Raw genomic sequence first — 18,371 nt, 5'->3', positions numbered from 1 at the left:
TTGACAGCCTCAGTGACCTTAGCTTGGGCCTCTTCAGTAGCATGGTTGGCCCAGAAGCCAGCACTCCAGAAGAAAAATGTTATGTAAACCTAAGTGCTTCTGAAGAGAATACAGGCTATGCAAACAGGGAATGGAGAGCAAAGGTTGTACATCGCTTTGTGGCGGGTGAAAGGGAAAAAGAGGGCACGTTCTGCCAAACTCTCTTAGTCTGCCGGGGACTACACACATTTCCCTGAGGTCAGTAACAATTTCCATAATATTCTTGCTATTCTCTCTCATGATCTGATCTGAAGAGAAGGACAATTCCAATGGCTTCTTTGCCTTGGAAGGTTGCCGTCACCCGTCTCGTTGTGGGATAGGTGCAGACTTTGTGAGCCATCAATTAGACCTGGTCCCGTTAGTTCCCCCGTGGACCTGAATGCAAGGGAGAAGCAAATTATAACTGCTGACCTTCTGGGCTCACAGAAGCCCCCTTCGCTTCTTGCCTCTCCCTCGCTCTTCTCTGCCTCCAGCTCGCGCGTCTTCTGCTTGTCCATTAGAAGTACGGATCGCCAGGGAAGATGCGTGAGGAGGGCTCCGTACAGAAGCCAGTGGGAAATGTAACTGTTCACATCTGCGACCTCCCACTCACCCTGTGGTGGCCCAGCCCCCAGGGCACTGGGTCTGCAGAAAGAGGACAAGGGAGGAGAGCCCCTGGCTTCCTGCCTGACAGTCCTAGGAAATGGCAGATCGAGGCAAGGCTGGGAGCGTTTGGGGAGCCAGTACCTGCTTTGGCCTCTTGCTCAGCCAGTTGAAGGGAGGACAGTGCCTGCCCTAACTTGGTGATTCTCAAATTTGAGCGTGGGTCAGAGTCACCTGGAGACCTTGTTCCAACAGATCACTGGGCCCCACCCCCATGGTCGCTGACTTGGTAGGTCTGGGGTGGGCCTGGGAATTTACATTTTCCACAAGCTCCCAGGTCGTAATCTGAAAGCTTCTGGCCCACATTCATTCACCCTGTGAGAATCCCTCGTCTAGATTCTCCCACGTTTTTGACAGTTCCCTACCCTTTCCTGGCTACCTCTCATGCACCTGTTCACGCTCCCCGAATTCAGAGCCCAGTTAGCACACCCAGCTTCTGGAAGCCTTCCCTTATTTCTTGTGATTGCTCTGTCTCCCAAATGCCTGACACCCCATGTTTCGCCTAGTGTGGGGCCCCATGCTGTGCACTTGGGAGGCTCACACCCGCGGACTCCTTTACCAGATTTAAAGCAGATCAAGAGTGTGTTTTGTCATTTCCACATGCTTTACAGGGTTGAGCATATGGTAGTGGCTCATTTAACACACTTGTTGAGTGCCACGGTTCCCACAAAGGGAGGGATGTGCCAGTGCTTACGTTTTGTTCACTTTTGCCTCTCCCGTCATCCTTCCCAGGCCCTGTACAAGCTCTGTGGTGTGTGTGTGTCTCATGTTCTGAGTCACCCAGTGTGCCCTGGATTTCAGCTGTAAGCAATTGAAGAAGATCAAAGAAAGGCTTATTGTCTCTCAATCCTCGTGCACTTCATATTTTTTGCTAAGCAGGTACATTGGACAACCAACCCGTATATTGGTTTATGAACTTGTTTTGTTCTGCCCAATTAGTTGAGGTAGGAATGTCAACACCGTTCAAACTGTTTTGTGTCAGTGATCCTCTGGAGAAAAGGCACTGTCTGCTGTGTAAACCCAAATCCTCTCTAGGATTTCCCTGACTACGTGGATGGACAGAAAGGTGAACACACGGACACACAGTCATCATTTGCCATCCTCATAGGGAGCTAGGCATTGCCCCTCTCGCTGGAGTGTCTGGGCTCACACTTGCTCTCACCAGCCAGAAAGCTTGCTGCCAAACGTGGCTTCCAGAAGAGATTGGTTTCTTTCCATTTAAACAGGAAGTAGTATCTTTCAGGATAAAGGAATACATAAGTTTAGGAAGAGGGGAGTCATTTTTAGATACATTCGCGTAACAGCAATGTATTGAGGGGCCCCTGCGTGCAAGGCGCTGTTCGGGATCTCAGTGTTGCTGGGGCTCAGCTATAGATCAGTTTCCGGGAATCACATCTAGGAGAACTAGAATGACACCCGGGCACAGTTTTGTGTCCAGTCTGAGCAAGTGGAAGCATGCCATTAATGTACTTACCCACTGGTAAGAATACTCTTCCAATTTCCGGGAAGTAAGTGAAGATGGAATTTTAACAGGGGAAAAAAAAAAAAGACTTTTTCCCAAAAAATAAAATTTAGTACCAGAGTTGATTTAAAAATTGAATGATAAGAGATTCTACTAGGCCCTAAGTGCCTCCTTTGTTTGAAAGTCTATGCCTCGGGGGTGCCTTCGTTATTATTTCACAGTGTGCGAAGACAGAGTCTGCTGGTCTTACCCAGCCCACCACGTATCTAAGGTGGGGGGCGGTGGGCAACGAACATTCTGTCCGCCACATTTTCACACTTGAGAGAACGGAAGCTCAAGAGTATAGAGCCTACTCACTTGTTTTGATATTTGATCATAAAAAGATTTCAGTTGACAGAATATACCCAAACCTTTTTGTATGTGTGTGTACACATACACACGAACCTGTCACGCTGTATGTCCCGTAACATGTATTACCGATGTACCAAATGTGGGTTCAGAAACCTCTGTGAAAGGAGGTGCTGGAACTTGGGAGAAGGGTCCAAAAGAAAATACAGGACAAATCCAAGGAAATGCTGGAGAAAAGCAGGTTGCTCTGAGCTCAAGTGATTATTCTGTGCAGCAGAGGCAGCACGCCAGAAACCTGAGGGGCAGGGCAGGTGTGTGCCTTCAAAAGTAAATAAACCCAACAGGGAAAGAGGTAGAAGCAGGCTAGAACAGGTTTGTTAATCCTTGCAAACATAGATACCCTAATTTGTGGTATTTATTCATTTTCTTCCCAAAGAGCGGGGAAGCTGGAGCAGGACCTTTGTTCTGAGTTGCAGGGGAATCCTGCCCGTTGTCTGCTACAGCACATCCAGCACAGAGCAGCGCGTGCTCTCCACGTAGACGGGGCAGGTGACTGGCAGGGCGGGGACAGCGAGGCCGGTGTTCCAGGGGCCGTGAGTGATAGACAGGGGGCCCGGGGTGGAGAGGAAGTGAAGCTGAAAGGCATAAGGAGGAGGTGAGGTGAGCAAGCATAGAGAAGAACCGATGGCCAGGAGAATGGCAGATGCTGGTCAGAGAGGGGAGGCGTGTGCTCATCACTTCACAGGTGGAGTAGGTCTGAAGATGAACTTATCCACAGAGAGAGGGGCCGTGAATCTGGGTGACTGAAGATGAATGAAGGTCATGAGAACTGAAGGGACCGGGGGAAGGAGGGGCTGGCATTGGGGATGGATTGCCCACGTGGCTGTCATAGGCTCAGGAAGATGGCAAGAGCCAAAGTGAGGGGAGGCTGATGTTCTAGAAGCCAGTGCCCTCCCCCATGGATGTTAGTGTGTTCTGGCAGTTGAAGACATTCAGTGATAAGAAAGATTCCACGGTCAGGCTGGTAGCAAGCCATTCAGAGAGGAGACCTCAGATGTGGGGGAGTTGGTGCCGTGGCTCACGCATCCCACAGGGCACACCTGACTTCAGATGTGGAAGCCTGTGTCGGAGGAGGGATCTCAGTGAGAAGGTGGGCATCTGGGTCTTGGACACCAGGCTGTGGGCAGGAGACCCGGTGACTTCCCAGACCTGTGCCGCCCGGAGATGGCTGTTGCTTTAAATGTAAGCCCGTGAGGTGCTTTTCCTGTGAAAGGCTGGAGGCCCTGCTATGAAGATGAAACACTGATTCCAGTGGGGACAGCAGTGGAATTGCAAGGTTTCTACTTGTAATGAAGATGGGGCCTGGATTTCACAGGAACACTGGGAGATAAGACGCCGTGGAGCTCTGAGACATTTGAGCTTGAGGCAAAGATTAAGTAAACATTTATATGCCAAACATCAACTCAGTGCTTAGGGAAGGGCAGATGTCTCTCTTGAGACCAATTTACCCACATGGAAGTTCCTTTTTCTTTAGATTTACACAGGCAGCCCGGCTGCTCAAGCCCTTGGGGTTACAGATGAACAGGAAATCAGCTTCCAGGTCCTGATCACTCTGTGAGGGGTCCGGCCCCCATGCCTACCACAAGGAAGCATTTAAAAAGACCTCTTTGCTCTTACAAGGTATAAACCAATCAGTCAATTAATCAAACAAGAGGAAGAGAAAGATCGCTGGTGCGTGCAAATGCTGCCCGAGCAGGCACGTAAATTGTGCACTTGGGTGTTTAGGCCCTCATTTGGACTTTGGATTACTCGAGTGTTTGGGAGGTCTTTTCAGAGAGTCCTAGCGGTGCCTCATGTAGTGTTGGAGCGTTTCCCTTCTTTTCCCCAAATCAGGAACCAGCCATGTCTTGGGAGAATTCGGGAGAGAGATCTTGGCTAGACGTTACAGAGGTGGGTGTCACTGGCTCATGGATGGTAATTCCAAGCATGGAATGGCTATGATCCCTCCGGGAGATTAGAGTAGAGAAGAGGAGAGAGTGGAGCCAGCAGTGGGGGAAATTGTTATTTATAGGGTAGAGGAAGGACTAGGTGCCATCAGAAAGGGTGGCTGGGGTGTGATGTCAAGGAAGCCAGAAGAAAGGAATGTGGAACAACTACAGATCGGTGGGAAACTGATTACCACATACATTGCCGCTCCCCGGAGTTTCTAACTCACTGGATCTGTGGGAAGGCCTGAGAACTTGCATTTCGAGCAAGCCCCCAGTGCTGCTCCTGCCACCGCTGGTTTGCTGAACATGCTCCGAGAACCCCACCACAGTGTGCACCAGGGAGGCTGAAGGGCATCCACAGGCTTTGGTCACTTGTGTTGGCCCTTGGTGATCCCAGTCCAGGAGTTCTGTGCAATGGTTGGTGGCTAGAGACAGGCTTGGCATGAATTGGAGAGAATGGGCAGGTGGCCAAGCTTGTGTAGGCTTGTCTTGTGAGAAACTTGGAAAAAAGATGGAAAATGGGGGCTTACAGATGGGTACAGTGATGAGAGAGGAGTGTGTGTGTGTGTGTGTGTGTGTGTGTGTGTGTGCACGCACATGCACGCGCGCTTATGTTTGGGCCCGGCCCTGTTCTGGGTAGTAAACTGTGGTAACCAGGCCAGACATGATGGTTCCTGCCCACCTATTGCTTTGGAGCCAGGTACACCAGGGCCAAAACCCCAGCCCTCTCCTTCCTCAGCCGGTGACCTTGGGCGAGGTGTGCACCTCCCCGAGTCTCTGCTTCTGCCTCTGCGGAATGGTAGATTGAGGCCTGCCTTGCTCGGGTGTGCTGATTGAAACCAGCTGCTGCACCTCAAGCCCCTGACCCTCTGCCTGGCACCTGAGAGGCACTCAGCAAATCCATGCATGCTTCTTTTCCTGCCATGCGGTTGCTCAGTGGTGACCTCGCTGGGAGAGGGGTTTCCACATGGCGAGAAGCATGCCATGCACTGTAGCCCTGAGGGAGTGGGGAAACATGGACGCTCTGAGACAGCACGTCAGGAGACCTTTAGGGGGTGGAAGCTTGAAGCACCTCCCTCAGAAGCAGCTAGAGATTCAGAGGAAGTCAGGGCTCACGGAAGGCCGTGACTGAGGGAGGGAAGTTCATTTCTGGAGCATAGCGACCCCACAGGGCACAGGGGAAAATACCTTGTCACCTTGCAGGGATGTCTGCATTGTTTGCTGATCTCATTTCATTTGTGTAAATACCCTTCTCTCTTCTTCCAGCCACCCCTAGAATGAATTTTATTTCCTGCAGCGAGAACCAACAGTAGTGACAGGGTTTAGCCCCAGCCCAGACTGAGGCACACCGATTATCCTGCCAGGGGTGGTCCGAACCAGGCAAGGGACCAGTGGGGGACTAAACACCTCACACGTGCACGGTGCTAGTTGGGTCATACAACGCTTTTTCCACGGACCCTTTCTTTGAACATTTTCTCAAATGGCACCTCACAAACTTTTCTCAGAGTTGCATGATGATGACTGCCCCCTCTTCTTGGCATCTTTAAAGCCCCTTGCCCCTCTGAGATGCCCAACTGTGGGTTTGCAGATGAGGGGTGTGATGTCAACCTCCTTTTGTCTTAGGGGGTTGTGGGTTTGTGCCCTGGATGGGCTTTGGAGAGAGGCCTCTTCCCACACACGCTCGCAGAGTCTGCACAAAGAACAGAAATTTGGAGGGGAATTGAGTGGGCAGTGTCCCATCACCTTCCACCGTGTCTTCACCAGCTATAAATAGCCAAGCTTGTTTGTGCTCGTCCAAACAAGGACGCGGTACAAGGGACAGCTGCCAGGAAAACGGCTCTGGTTCCAGCTTCTTTCTCCCCTGGCCTCGTTTGGCCACAGTTAAGTGGGAAGTTCTCGGTCAAAAGTACCTGCGATCCCTGGGACATTTTTGGCCACCAGGTGGGTATGTAGGGACTCCACAGATACCAGCAGCACCTTTGGACCCTTATTTCTCAGGAGAAGGAAGGAGACTTCTCCTGCCCTCCTGCTGGCAAGCAAAGGAACCTGGACTCACCGCTGTTACAATTTTGTCCTTTACTGACGGAAGGATTCTACCTCCCTGGGCGGTGACATCCCAGGGCGGAGCTCTTCTGAAGGACCGGCTTCCCACCTGCTGCCTTCACAGATGGGTGGAGTCTTCTTATAGTTGCTTATTTGAGAGACGAAAAATTCTCTAGAAGCATAAAGCATGTGAATGTGGGTACTCATTTTGATTATCGTCATCTCAGGTGTGGTGGGCCAAGATAGGGTGGACCGGGCATCAGGAAGCTTCCATCTGGTTTCACTTCTGCCACTAATTAGCCGCATGGCCTTGGGCACATTAACTCCCATCCTTGGAGCAAAGACCCTTGACCAGTTTCAGTGGTCAGAGCCTGAGTGTGCAATGTTACGAGCAGGCAGGCAGGAAAGCAGGCAGGGAGCATTCACTTCCTTCGGCCTCGCTTTCTTGCTGCACACTGGGACCAGGACAAGGCAGGTATACAATCAGATGGGGTAGTTTTACATTAGAAGGGGCAATAAAACATAGCAGAGTGGGAACAAGAAAGAAGAGAGGGTAACTCACGTCATTTCTCTAGGATCTTCACGTTGACATCTGCCGCCGTCCATATGTGTTGACACCTCCAGAGTGGGATGAAAGCTGGAAAAAAATAGAGGATTTGCAGGGTTGCGCCTTGGTTTCCTGAGCATGAGCACGGGAAACCATTTCTATTTCTTTTCCTTTCCTTTCCTTTCCTTTCCTTCTCAGCTTTTTTTCTCCCCACCCCCCCCCCCCCCCGTAACAAATTTTAGGTAAAGCCCAAACATTTACATTATGGGAATAGAGGCTTCTGAGAGTGGGCAGGAGGTCTGCCAAAAAAGAGTCCTCACCTGGACTTGGGATCTTTTGTTCAGTAGGAATCTATGGAGTCACTCTTTTCCCCTTCGTCCCCCCTCACCTCCAAAAGGGTTGTGGTTCTTTTGGGTGGCGTTTGATTGCTGCTGTTCATTTATGTATTTACTGGTTTGCTCGCCTCGGCTTCCTCTGCACTTCAACACCTTTTCCAGGCCACATGTCTTGGCTTAACTGCCCCACCTTGGGCTGAATTGGGCCATGCCACTGGCCGAGCTCCTGTTCTCAAGGGATGCACGTGGCGCATCTTCCGCTTTTCCGACTGTACGTGCCCCTTCTCTTGTCTTGGGTCTGAGTGGGAAAAGCAGGCACCTGGGCTGGTTGGTATGTGATTGTTGTTTATTAGTAGTACTTTTTTTAACTTGGGAGCAAAGGCGATTTACTCGGCTCTGGCGGTGAGCAGTGATGACGCAGGCTGCCCGGCATCCTCAGTGACTCACTGTCCCTGTGACCAGGAGGCGGCGTGAAGCAGCTTTGGGAAGTGGTCGAGAGCTTGGGCTCTGGAGTCAAAGTTACTGGGTTCAAATCCAGACCCTGGTATCCTACTACTTTTATGACCTGTTGTTAGCAAGTGACTTAATGTCACTGAGCCTCAGTTTCCTGATCTATATGATGAAAATAAAGGGCATCACAGGTGGGGTTCTCCAGGAAGTAGGCCCTGAGGCAGTGCTTAGTATGCGAGCTATGTTTTTGGCGTCAGTGCCCATGGAAGGGGGAAAGAAGCCGCGTTGGGCAGAGGGAGAAGTTGAGTTGTGATACTGGCTCGCGAAAGCCTCGGCCGACTCCACGGGGAGGGGCTGAGATGGCTCCTCAGAGTTGTCTGTGTTGGGCTGAACTGGGCAAGGTTTTTATACTGTAGAGCGTGGGCCGCCCTGAAAAGGATGTGCCTTGGCCAAGGAGGCGCTCAGCAACTGAGGTGGTCCCCGGAGGGGCCAACAGCGCCCCCAGCGGCAGGGGCATCCAGCCCTTCACCAGAGGGGGCTCCCTCTCCACCATGCCGAGCAGATCTTTCCAGGGGTGGTTGTGACAATTGAATACGGACGGAAGGAGCTGACCCTAGTGCCTGGCTTGTGACAGGCCGTCAGTATGCAGCAGCTGCTGCTGCTGCTGCTGCCTCTGTGGGATCGTGGGTTCCACTTAGGCCTGCGGGTGTCCTTGAGCTAGTCAACCCATTGTCTGCAATTTAGGCTCCCTGTCCAGGAAAGCAAGGAGACTTCCCTGCCAGTTACCTATCCTGGTCTCGTGTTTCAAGTGTCCCTAACCAAAATTGCTCAGAAAAATACAAGACAGTAGCATCATTTGGATTTAAAAATCAGAAATGAGTAAGGGCAGCCTTGCTCTGGTATCTTTGGACGTAGGGTGATATGCTTGCTTTCTTTTATTTTCTCCTTTTATTCAGCAGCTGTGGGCATAGAAGCTCACCATACATAAATCCTCTCAGGAGCTAGTAAATTCCAAAAGGATCGGATGTTTCTTTTTTTGTTGCATTTCGTTGCATCCTTTTTGCCAAAATGGTACCCATGTGTTGGGTGGACTGGAGAACAGAGACCATCAAGGGCTGCGGCCTCATTGGGCATCAGCCACTCCAAACATGTGCTTTGGAGAATTTCAGAAATCCTGGTATTTTTCAGAACTGAAATTCATTAGCATTGTTGTAAGAGTCTATAAATACAGTGAAAAGCATTTACAAATAGACATTGTAAAACGCTTCCACACCCACAGTCTGAACACTGTCAAAACACCAGCTGCAGCTTCCCTACTTGGAAGGAGCAGAACCTTTTTTAAACGACACCTACTGTGTTTTCAAAATAGGCTTGCTTCTGGCCCTGTATAGAAGATAATTTCAGCCGAAAGCCTGTGTCTGGCTCTTGGCATGCACGACCGGGGCTCAGAGAGATGAGGGGATCCTAAGCTTCCTGTCCGAATACAGCTGGCGCATTAACATCTGGGGACAGGTCGCTCACGGCTGGTGGCTCCTCTTTCTTCAGGTGGTGTGTCATGGCTTGGACCTCTCAGTCTCGGATTTGTGACATCACAGGCCCCCACCTGGTTCCCGGATGAGTTCCAGGTGTGGTCACAGGTGATCACAGGGGCACCTGTGGTCAGGGAGGTCCTTAAAGGAGAGTTTGCAGGCAAGGGTCAGGCAACGTCACCTTTTACCATGACATTACTGTTGGGGAGAAAGGAGAGAGAACATAAGCTGCCTGACTTGTAGGAGTCTCTGATATTAAAAGTGAACTTTAAAAACACATAAACCTTAAAAGGGAAAATTGACCTATAGTCTTATCCCAGCGACTGCTGTTAACATTTTGGACAGTTTCTCTCCCGTCTTTTTCCCTATGTATGATTTGGTGTGTTTTTCATCGGTTTTACATAGTTAGGATCATGCTGAATGTCATACAGCGTTGGGGGAAAAATTGCATCTATTGTGCAAATACATAATGCATTCCCATTTCAGAACAAAGGCAGATGTTCATTAATTCCACAAGTGTTTTTGAGCCCCTGCCGTATACCAGGTGCTGAGCTGGGTGCTAGAAATCACCCATCACACTACCCAGGAATAATCACTGCAAATAATCTTCCAATCTTAAAAGGAATAATCCCTCTTCCTGATACATAAGAAGGGTATGCGTGTGTGTGTGTGTGTGTGTGTGTGTGTGTGCGCGCGCGCGCGTGAAGGGGTAGGTCATTTGTAACTGGCTTCTGTCCTTTGCCATCATAGCATCAGTATTTGTCCTTCTTGTCATAAAGGTTTATAAATGTAGTTTTCATGGCCATCAAATAGAGGTTACTCACCTGTTCCCCTCTTGATGAAAGCGCCAGGTTGCAGTTTTTCTTTGTTACAAATAACACTGCGGTAACCATATTGATCTGCAAAACCCACTTGGGTGTTTCACACTATTTCTTTAGCATAGCCTCCCAGAACTGGCCCGAAGCAGATGATCATTTTGAATGCTATTGATATATACCCTATTCTTAGAAATTACTCCTTTTTACCCTGAATCGTTTCCGAAAGGCTTTGTGGTAACTGTCCAAAATACATATACAAGAATAAAATAGTTGAGAGTGACAGTAAGGGGGAAAATAAAGGTAGAAAAGTAATAGAGCCCCAGATAAGACGAGCACAGTAATGAGCAGTAGGGTTCTCTACAGTCCTCAACATAGGCTCACATTCGACTGGAAGCTTCGAGCTGTCAAAGAGGGAAGTGGCTGCTTCAAGATTCATAGTTCCCAAAATGTACGAATAAACCACATGTTCAGAAGCAGCCGAGCTGAGCTGTTCAGAGGTACAGATCGTTAACTGCTGCATAAAGTTCCTTCTACCACCAACACCGCCTCGAATTCTCTCCCCAGCCACCTGCCAGGGTGTGTCACCTCAAACCATCTTTTCCCTTAATGCAAAAAAAAAAAAAAAAAGTCCCAGTGGAATTAACTGGACTTTTGTTGCCTGTGTGACCTTTCTCCCTGGACAGAACATGTGTTCTCGTAGGTTTAGGTCCTCGGCGTGTTCCCAAAAGGACAGGAGTGTCTGGCTCTGAGTACAGTTTGAGTTGTGCTAGTTTGGAGAATGACAGCACCAAATCATTCTGGCTCCATAGCTATGAAGCAGTGAGATTAGGAGCCCTTAAGAACCTTAACAAATGAAAATGCTTTCCCGCTAGGGCTCCTGGGTGGCTCAGTCGGCTAAGCGTCTGACTCTTGATATCCGCTCAGGTTGTGATCCCCATGCTGAGTGGAGCCTGCCTGGGATTCTCTCTCTCCCTCCTCGAGTGCACGTACTCTCTCTCTCTCAAAATAAATAAATGAACTTTAAAGAAAAGAAGAAAATGCTTTCCTATTAATAATGCTTCATTTCCAAAACATTTCGTTCGGAAGATTACATTCCAATTAGAAGCCACTGGGGCCCTGCCAATAAAATGTTTTGCAATAAATTTCCTCGGGGCACCTGGGTGGCTTAGTTGGTTAAAGCATCTGAGTCTTGATTTTAGCTCAGGTTGGTCTTCATTTGGGTCCAGGTTGGTGGTGAGATCCAGCCTACGTTGGGCTCTGTGCTGGGTGTAGAACCTGCTTAAGATTCTCTCTCTATTCCTCTCCCTCTGCCCCTCCCTGCTGCTCAAGGGCTCTCTGTCTCTCTCTCAAAAAAAAAACAAGGAAAATTCCCTCAATCTCAGCACTCCTGTTGGCTTGGGGCCTGTCAGAGAGAATGTGCCCTGCGGGGCCTGAGCTTTGGTGGTGGGGGGGGGGGGGGGGGGAGATGAGGGGAGGTCTGCTATGGATACCTGCCCTTGGGGCCCCCACAGTCCTAGGAGGTGGGGCTGAGGTGGGCAATGAAGGCTGTGCTGTGCAGCTCAAGCTGCTTCCTCCTTCCAAGTATAGTAGTCCATGCTCTCCTTGAACTTTTACTTCGGCCGAGCCCTGAGAAGCCCAGAAAGTCTCAAAATGCACACACATGGTTTTAGAGCTGTGTTTTCTCTTGGGGGAGGCCAGGCCACTTGGCTCAGCCTTGTTTCCCTGGAGTTCGTACCTATGCTGGTCTGCCCTTGAGGATGCTTGAGGTTACACTTGAGGTTGTGAGTCAGTCTTGTTCGTTCGGGAACTGACGGGGGCTTACCTCCTTCTGCTGGGCCTTCTCCACCATCACGAGGATACGTGGGTCATGCTGAATGCTAGCTACTACCACAGCCCCTTCTTGAGTGAAGAAACCCAGGCATCAGCCCTGTCAAGTCCCATCCTTGCCCCCAGGTTTCTAGGTCCCCTGCCTCAGCGGTCCTTCTATCCCCCATTACCTCCAGGATGAACAGAACCCTCTAGTACTCAGCCCAGCAACATGACCCTTTCCAGCCTTTCTGCTCTCACTGCTTTAGGGACCTCAGGCTTTAGCCCTGGGTCCTCTGGCCACACTGGACACTCCCACCTACCTTGGGGTCCTTGCTTCATCCTGCCTCTTACTGATATGTTCTCTCTCCTTTTTCCTCCAAGGCCCAGCTGGAATGCCACCTCCTCTGTGTGCCGCTGGCCCCACCATGCAGTCCCCTGCTCTGACCCAGTCCTTTCTTCTCACGGGACTGTGGTGTGCCTGTCACTTACATAGCCTGTGCCATGTGGGCCTGTGCTCATGTGTCCGCCTCTTTCTCCCATTTGGACTGTGAGCCCCTCCAGAGTAGGAACCACCTGGCTTGGCCCTCTCAATACCCCCTGCATGATAGGTATTTGACAAGCGCTCCTTGAGTAAGTCTGTTACTCATCGTGTGGTTTGGCTTCAGGCCATGATGACTGCCAAGAGCCATGAGATGGCCCATTTCTGTTAGTTTCCCAGAACAACTGCTTGGCTTCTCCCCCTCATTTTATGGGTGAGGATCTTTCCCCGTTTCACTGCCATCACAGACCTTGGGTAATCTCATTCAGGGCTCATCCCCCTGAAAGGGTCTAGAGAACTGCCCTTTTGGAGGAAGTTGGAGGAACCTTCTGTTCATGCACGAGTAGGCTATCTCTCTCATCCTCTTACAGGCGTCTTCCCGTTCCTAAGGGCTGTTCCTAGCCCAGATACAGAAGGAAGTCACTCGTGTCCCGATGGGCACGGGGGCACCCACCCAAGAGCTGTCTAATTTTACAGGCCTGTGCCCCATTGCCAGCTTGCAGCTGCCAGATCTTTAACTCAACCCCCTGTGCCTGTCAACAGCTTGGCTGATGCCTCAGCCTCAGGCCAGAAAACCTTTTTCTCAAGGTTAAAAGTAGCCGACCTTTGACTAGCAGCATTGGCTAAATTCCTTACTCCTTAAAAGGGAAGCTCCCAGTTATCATTTGCTGGTGCTTATTTGGCCACGGGGCGGGAGCAGGCCCTACGTTGTACCCTGTGTACCAGCAGGAGGGTTTGTGGCTGAAGGTATATTGCTGAACAGTCATTATTAAAATAGCCACCTCTGAAAATGTGTGCCGGAGAGGTGGGCATCTAGTCTGTCGGCCGGTTTCACCAAGGCCCATGTGTTTGGATAGCTCGTTGACTCCCACTGGCTCCCCCATAGGCGACAGAGCCACCTGCCCCGCGCACAGCATGCTCCTTAACGCATGTGCAGCAAGAAAGCTGACAAAACAACAAGGACACACACCAATGAGTAAATGCCTGGACTTGTGTTTTTAATGTAGGGGTGACGGTCCAAAGATTGACTTGGTGGGCAGTTCGATATCCGGCATCCTGGACAAGGATCTCTCGGACCGCAGCAATGACATTGGTGAGTAAGGAGAGCGTTCTGGCTTCTGTTTGCACAATTGTAAAAGAGCTGCGGAGTGCGACTTGCCCCTTCAGGCAGCCTGAGGACTAACACAGCTATTTCAATGGAAGGCTCATAGCCCTCGGCTGGTTTCAGATGTTCCAGGTTTATAAAGAAGGGGAAGCGATGATGGAAAAGAAGTGACGAAGAGACCTTTTGTAAAAGTGGGCATTCGCACTTTTATTCGTACTCTCTGGTGGTTTATGTGTTTAGTGTATAAAGGTGAATGGGTGAAAATGCAGAATGGCAGAGTTCATTGTAGTCACAACACTAAATGTTTTGAATTTGAATTTCAGATGAGCTTTGGTGTCATAATGGCCACTTAGTTAAAAACACGAGTGAGTTTTCCAAAGGTCGAGGTACCACTGTGTGATAGAGGGCAAGGTAGCTAGAGTCTCTGTGGTAAGCGAGTCGGAGGGTCTGTTGGGGATGTGCGTGCATGGATGGTGTGAGGTCGCATGTGTGCTGGTTGAGGCCACCGTTGGTCTGACTTGGGTGACAGCCCTTTTGAGAAGTCTAGATTCAGGGACTAATTTTTTTTTTTAACTTTACATCTTGTCTTTGCACCTATCATGGCCACAGTATTCAACAGAATAGGACTGTATTTTGGAATTTGCCTTTTTTAATTAAACTCTTTTATTTTGAAATGATTCTAGGTTTCTATGCGGTCCTAAGAAGTAATACAGAGACAACCGCATACCCTCTACCCGTTTTCTCTCAAGGGTAACATCATAATGAAACTGTAGCACAAGATCACAGCCAGGATATTGACACTGACACGTCCCCCGGGTTCTGCGGGTTTACTAGTGCTTGTGTGTTTTTAGTTCTTTGTGGTTTTGTCACATGTGTAGGTTTGTGTATCTACCATACGGTCAAGATACAGAACATTCCATCACTCCCAGGATCCCCTGTGTCACCCTTTTATGACCACACCCACCTCCCTCCTGCCCCCACCCCTTCCCTAACCCTTGGCAACCGCTCTCAGGGACAGATTTGACATGGACGACTTCCAGCATCTTTTCAATTGGCTGCTCAATTTAGAAACAAGTGTGTGACTCTTGGCCGGCCTCGTAAGAGGCCCTGGAGTGCCTGTCGTGAGCATTGTCGTCACCCGGGGTCACTCCTCTTCGGGGTACTGTTTTCTTCCAAACCTGCTAATAGAGTTGCATCTTTGCAACTGCCGGCTTGCGGTCTATGGTCAGATCTTGGACAGGCTTGGCGGTAGGATGTGTTGTTGTGACCATAAACACCAAAAATACTTGCTCTGTCTCCAGAGACCGTTTCCCATCCTGAGACTTTGAGAAGCCCAGTCAGGAGGCATGACCAAGGGCTTCTGACAGCTTGGGCGGATGGAGTAATAATAGAAATGCTGGCCTGCCGGAGCTTTCGACCTGGTTAAAGGGCAGAGCAGAGCAGCGATTGGCTGTGAATGAGAAGGGATCCTCAGACTGAGCCTGACGAAAGTTCTGGTCTTGTCCATGTGGTTTAGCATTTGGGCCCCATTTTAAGGCAGGATGGCCAGTTGGTGAAGAGGCAGAGAAGGTCATGGGGGTCCTCCCACAGGAAGAGAGGTGTTCTCCGTCCTCCAAGGCTGTGCCTTGCTTGTGAAGAGCCTTGGCCTTTGGCCCTTGTTTTCTTGGGGTCTGGCAATGACTCAGATGGCTATCACCAAAATATGAGTTTTGGATTTCTCAGTCTGACAGGCTAGTTTGGAAATGTTGGGAAATTGATCGAAGTGGGCTGATCTATGAAAGCTCTTCATACGTGGAAGCTGAGCGCAAGTTGTGTCTATTTTGGAGCCCAGAGAGAGACGCTGAGGTTTAGTTTGCTTCTTTTACCAAGAAGACCTTAATCCCAGAGGAATGTGATTCCTCCAGCACATAAGATAATGCATGTATTATTTGCATTGCAAGTAACCGTGGTTGGCGGCCACATAATTAGCCACTAAATACTTGAGTGTCTACTCAAGGGCAAGGCTGAATGGATACCAAGGCCCTCACACACAAGCCCCGCCTTCCAGCAGCTTTGGGTCTGTTTGGGCCACCAGGACGGCAGATGGAAAATGAGGCGACACCGACGGTCTGACTGACCACTGAGTGGTAGAAAGTAATGCTGATCAGAGTTAAGGGTGCTCCTTGGTGCCCAGGCTCCGTGAGGGGGACAGACTTATCTGGATCTAGAAGGTGAATTCACTGAGACAGAGGCAGAGGCAGGCAGGGAATCCTGTGGGGACTGCCGACACCCGAGCACGGATCAGCCTGGCCGCAGTAGAGGCTCTGTGCTGGCATGGAGGGGGGCTGCCCTGGGGAAGGACGTCTGGGCGGGATCCGGTTGGACAGGGATGGATTTGTAATTTCATCTGTAGGCAGTGGGTTGACACTGAAGTGGCATGATCAGGTCTAAGCCTTCAGATAATAACTGATGGAGCTCTGTGGGACCAATCCAATGAAGGAAAGACTGCAGTCAAGAAGTCAGGTTATTTGATAGTTTGGGGGGGGGAGGCAGTTAAGAGAGCCCGAGCCGAGCTGCGCAACAGGATTGTGAAAGAAGGCGAAGATGTGGAAGCAGCAGTGCAAAAGAATTATTGCCAGGCCTCAGTAACAGATTGGATTTAGGAGCAGGGAGGAGGAGAGAATAGTTTGTCAGCCGTGAGGTTGTAGGGTTGGGGGACAAATGACTTGGGTAGAAATAAGCACGTCCGGAGGAGGAACTGGTTTGGGGGGAAATGTGGATTTATTTAAGCGTGTTAACTCTGAGATTTGGTCGGACGTCCCCATGTGGGTGCTGGAGGAGGCGGAAGCTGGAGAGCCGAGGCTGGGGAGGGCCGAGGCTGCAGAGGCCAGCCAGGATTGTGGGTAGAGATTAGGGCCTTCCTGGGGACAGAACACAGAGTGCACAGCGCTGCCTCCGGGCTGGGAAACCTTCCGTGATTTCCTTCAGACTCTCTGAGCTTCAGCTTCTTTATTTGTGAAGAAAACTAACATCTCTCCCAGCTTCCTCGCCTTGTCCTCCCGAGTTCTGTAAAATCACTTGGTGGGCTGCAAAATGATAGAAATGCTTATCAGTGATGCTGTCGTCTGCTGAGAAGGCATAGTTAAGTCAGGAAGAGGATGTCCTTAGCATGAGAAAAGAGGAAGAGGGACCTAGAGCTTGAAGACCAAACCCCGCACAACGTCCACATCTAAGGGAAAAGCACATCTGGCAACATCCCGGAGGCCAAGGGAGGAGAGGATTTTAAGCAGAATGTCTTTAGGCCCAAATGTGCAAATGCTCTTGCAGGTGGGTCGGTCAAGGAGAAGAGGACATTGCAGAGGGGACGGCTCCTTTCAGGGCCGCTTTGTAGCTCTGCTTTTGTAGCATTTGTTAGTTGCTTTGAATCGAGAAGGAAATTATTGGTACCGGAATGTTTTGTTAGTCACTCAATTGAAGCTGTCCAAACGTGGGCTGCAGTGAATAGCCAAATACAGCCCTGAAAGGCATTAGAAATCATCGGTGTTAGCTATAAATAAATCTGTTTCCTCTTAATAAAGCTATAATTTTAAATTATTATAATATTGAATTAGAGAACATGACTTTTCCAGATCTCGCGTGGGCAGCCACCAGCATCTGTCAGCCCATAATAATTTAGAATGAAATCAGTTGGTCCAAAACGAAGTTGTTAATGTCAGTCAGATATTGTATATCAGACTACACGGCCGTATTTCAAGTAACATAATAGGAAATGTGGATGAGCTCCAATGCAGGCCTGTGCATGAATAGAAATGAAAATTAAAGTGTCCACTTTTCTCTTGCTGACGGGAGAGTCTCTGTTCCGATCGAATGGGAGATTATAGGCCGCGAAGTCAAGTGCCCTAACATTTACTTTTATTATGCCGTGTGTGGTAGTTCCCACGGCATGGCAGGAGTTATTATTACACTGTGGTACTGTGGAGATTTTCCGTCTCTTTCCCACTAAAGCACGTAGCAACGGGCCCCCAGGTGGGAAGCAACCTAGGAACTAAGCCATCTAGTTCCAACTAATTGACTTAGAAACAGCCCTTCTCATTTCTCCTCTGTCACTTGCCTTCGTTGACCATTGTTCTCCATTCTGTTTGAATCTCATTACACTTGTCCCACGTCTATCTCGTCACCCCCCCCTTCACATCGGGGAGCTGGGACTTGCCCCTCCGTCTTTTCAGCCCGATCCACAGACACACTTGATGTCGCAGTCCGCTTGGGGGCCACGTGTTGCTAGCTTTAAAGCTGATAGACTCAGGACGAGGAACTGGTTTGGAAGGTAGGAGTCCAACTTCCTCTTGTCCTCCGATCCCTCTCGGATGCCTCCTGGCGTGTGGGTCATTTGGACCAGGGAATGCAGAAGCACTTCCCTGCTGACACCCTGGGAATGCTATTAGGTGCTAGTTGATTTGGGATGCTGGCAAGGTTCTGAAACTGGATTGTGGTGATGGTTACACAACTCTGTAAACTGCCTAAAAATTAAGGCAGTATGTATGCTTAACATGGGTGAATTCTATGGGACGCAAATGGTACCTCAACAAAGGTGTTAAAAGCAGCTCTGGCTCCTATCCAGGGACACGGGTCACACTTGCGCGCCAGTTTATACCAGAGCTATGTGAGAAGCGATATGCACGTCTCCAGTGTGATGACAAAAAGCAGAAGAGATTGGGCTTAGTAGAGTCACGTGCTTTACA

At 49.8% G+C, this 18,371-nt stretch overlaps 1 protein-coding gene across 12 annotated transcripts in view; it reads left to right on the top strand.

Moving 5' to 3' along the window:
- The window catches only part of SH3KBP1 (SH3 domain containing kinase binding protein 1), a 336,102-nt gene that overhangs the window by 287,341 nt on the left and 30,390 nt on the right, over nt 1–18,371 (top strand). For all 12 annotated transcript variants that reach the window (XM_045472250.1, XM_045472247.1, XM_045472249.1 and 9 more), the window contains one exon: nt 13,556–13,641. In XM_045472250.1, coding sequence (XP_045328206.1) covers nt 13,556–13,641 — 86 coding nt within the window. The remainder of the gene's footprint in view (nt 1–13,555; nt 13,642–18,371) is intronic.

The sequence above is a fragment of the Leopardus geoffroyi genome, chromosome X (assembly GCF_018350155.1).
Source record: "Leopardus geoffroyi isolate Oge1 chromosome X, O.geoffroyi_Oge1_pat1.0, whole genome shotgun sequence".
Taxonomy (NCBI): domain Eukaryota; kingdom Metazoa; phylum Chordata; class Mammalia; order Carnivora; family Felidae; genus Leopardus; species Leopardus geoffroyi.
The sequence above is the reverse complement of the archived record's forward strand: the minus strand, read 5'-3'. Positions and strand labels throughout refer to the sequence as shown.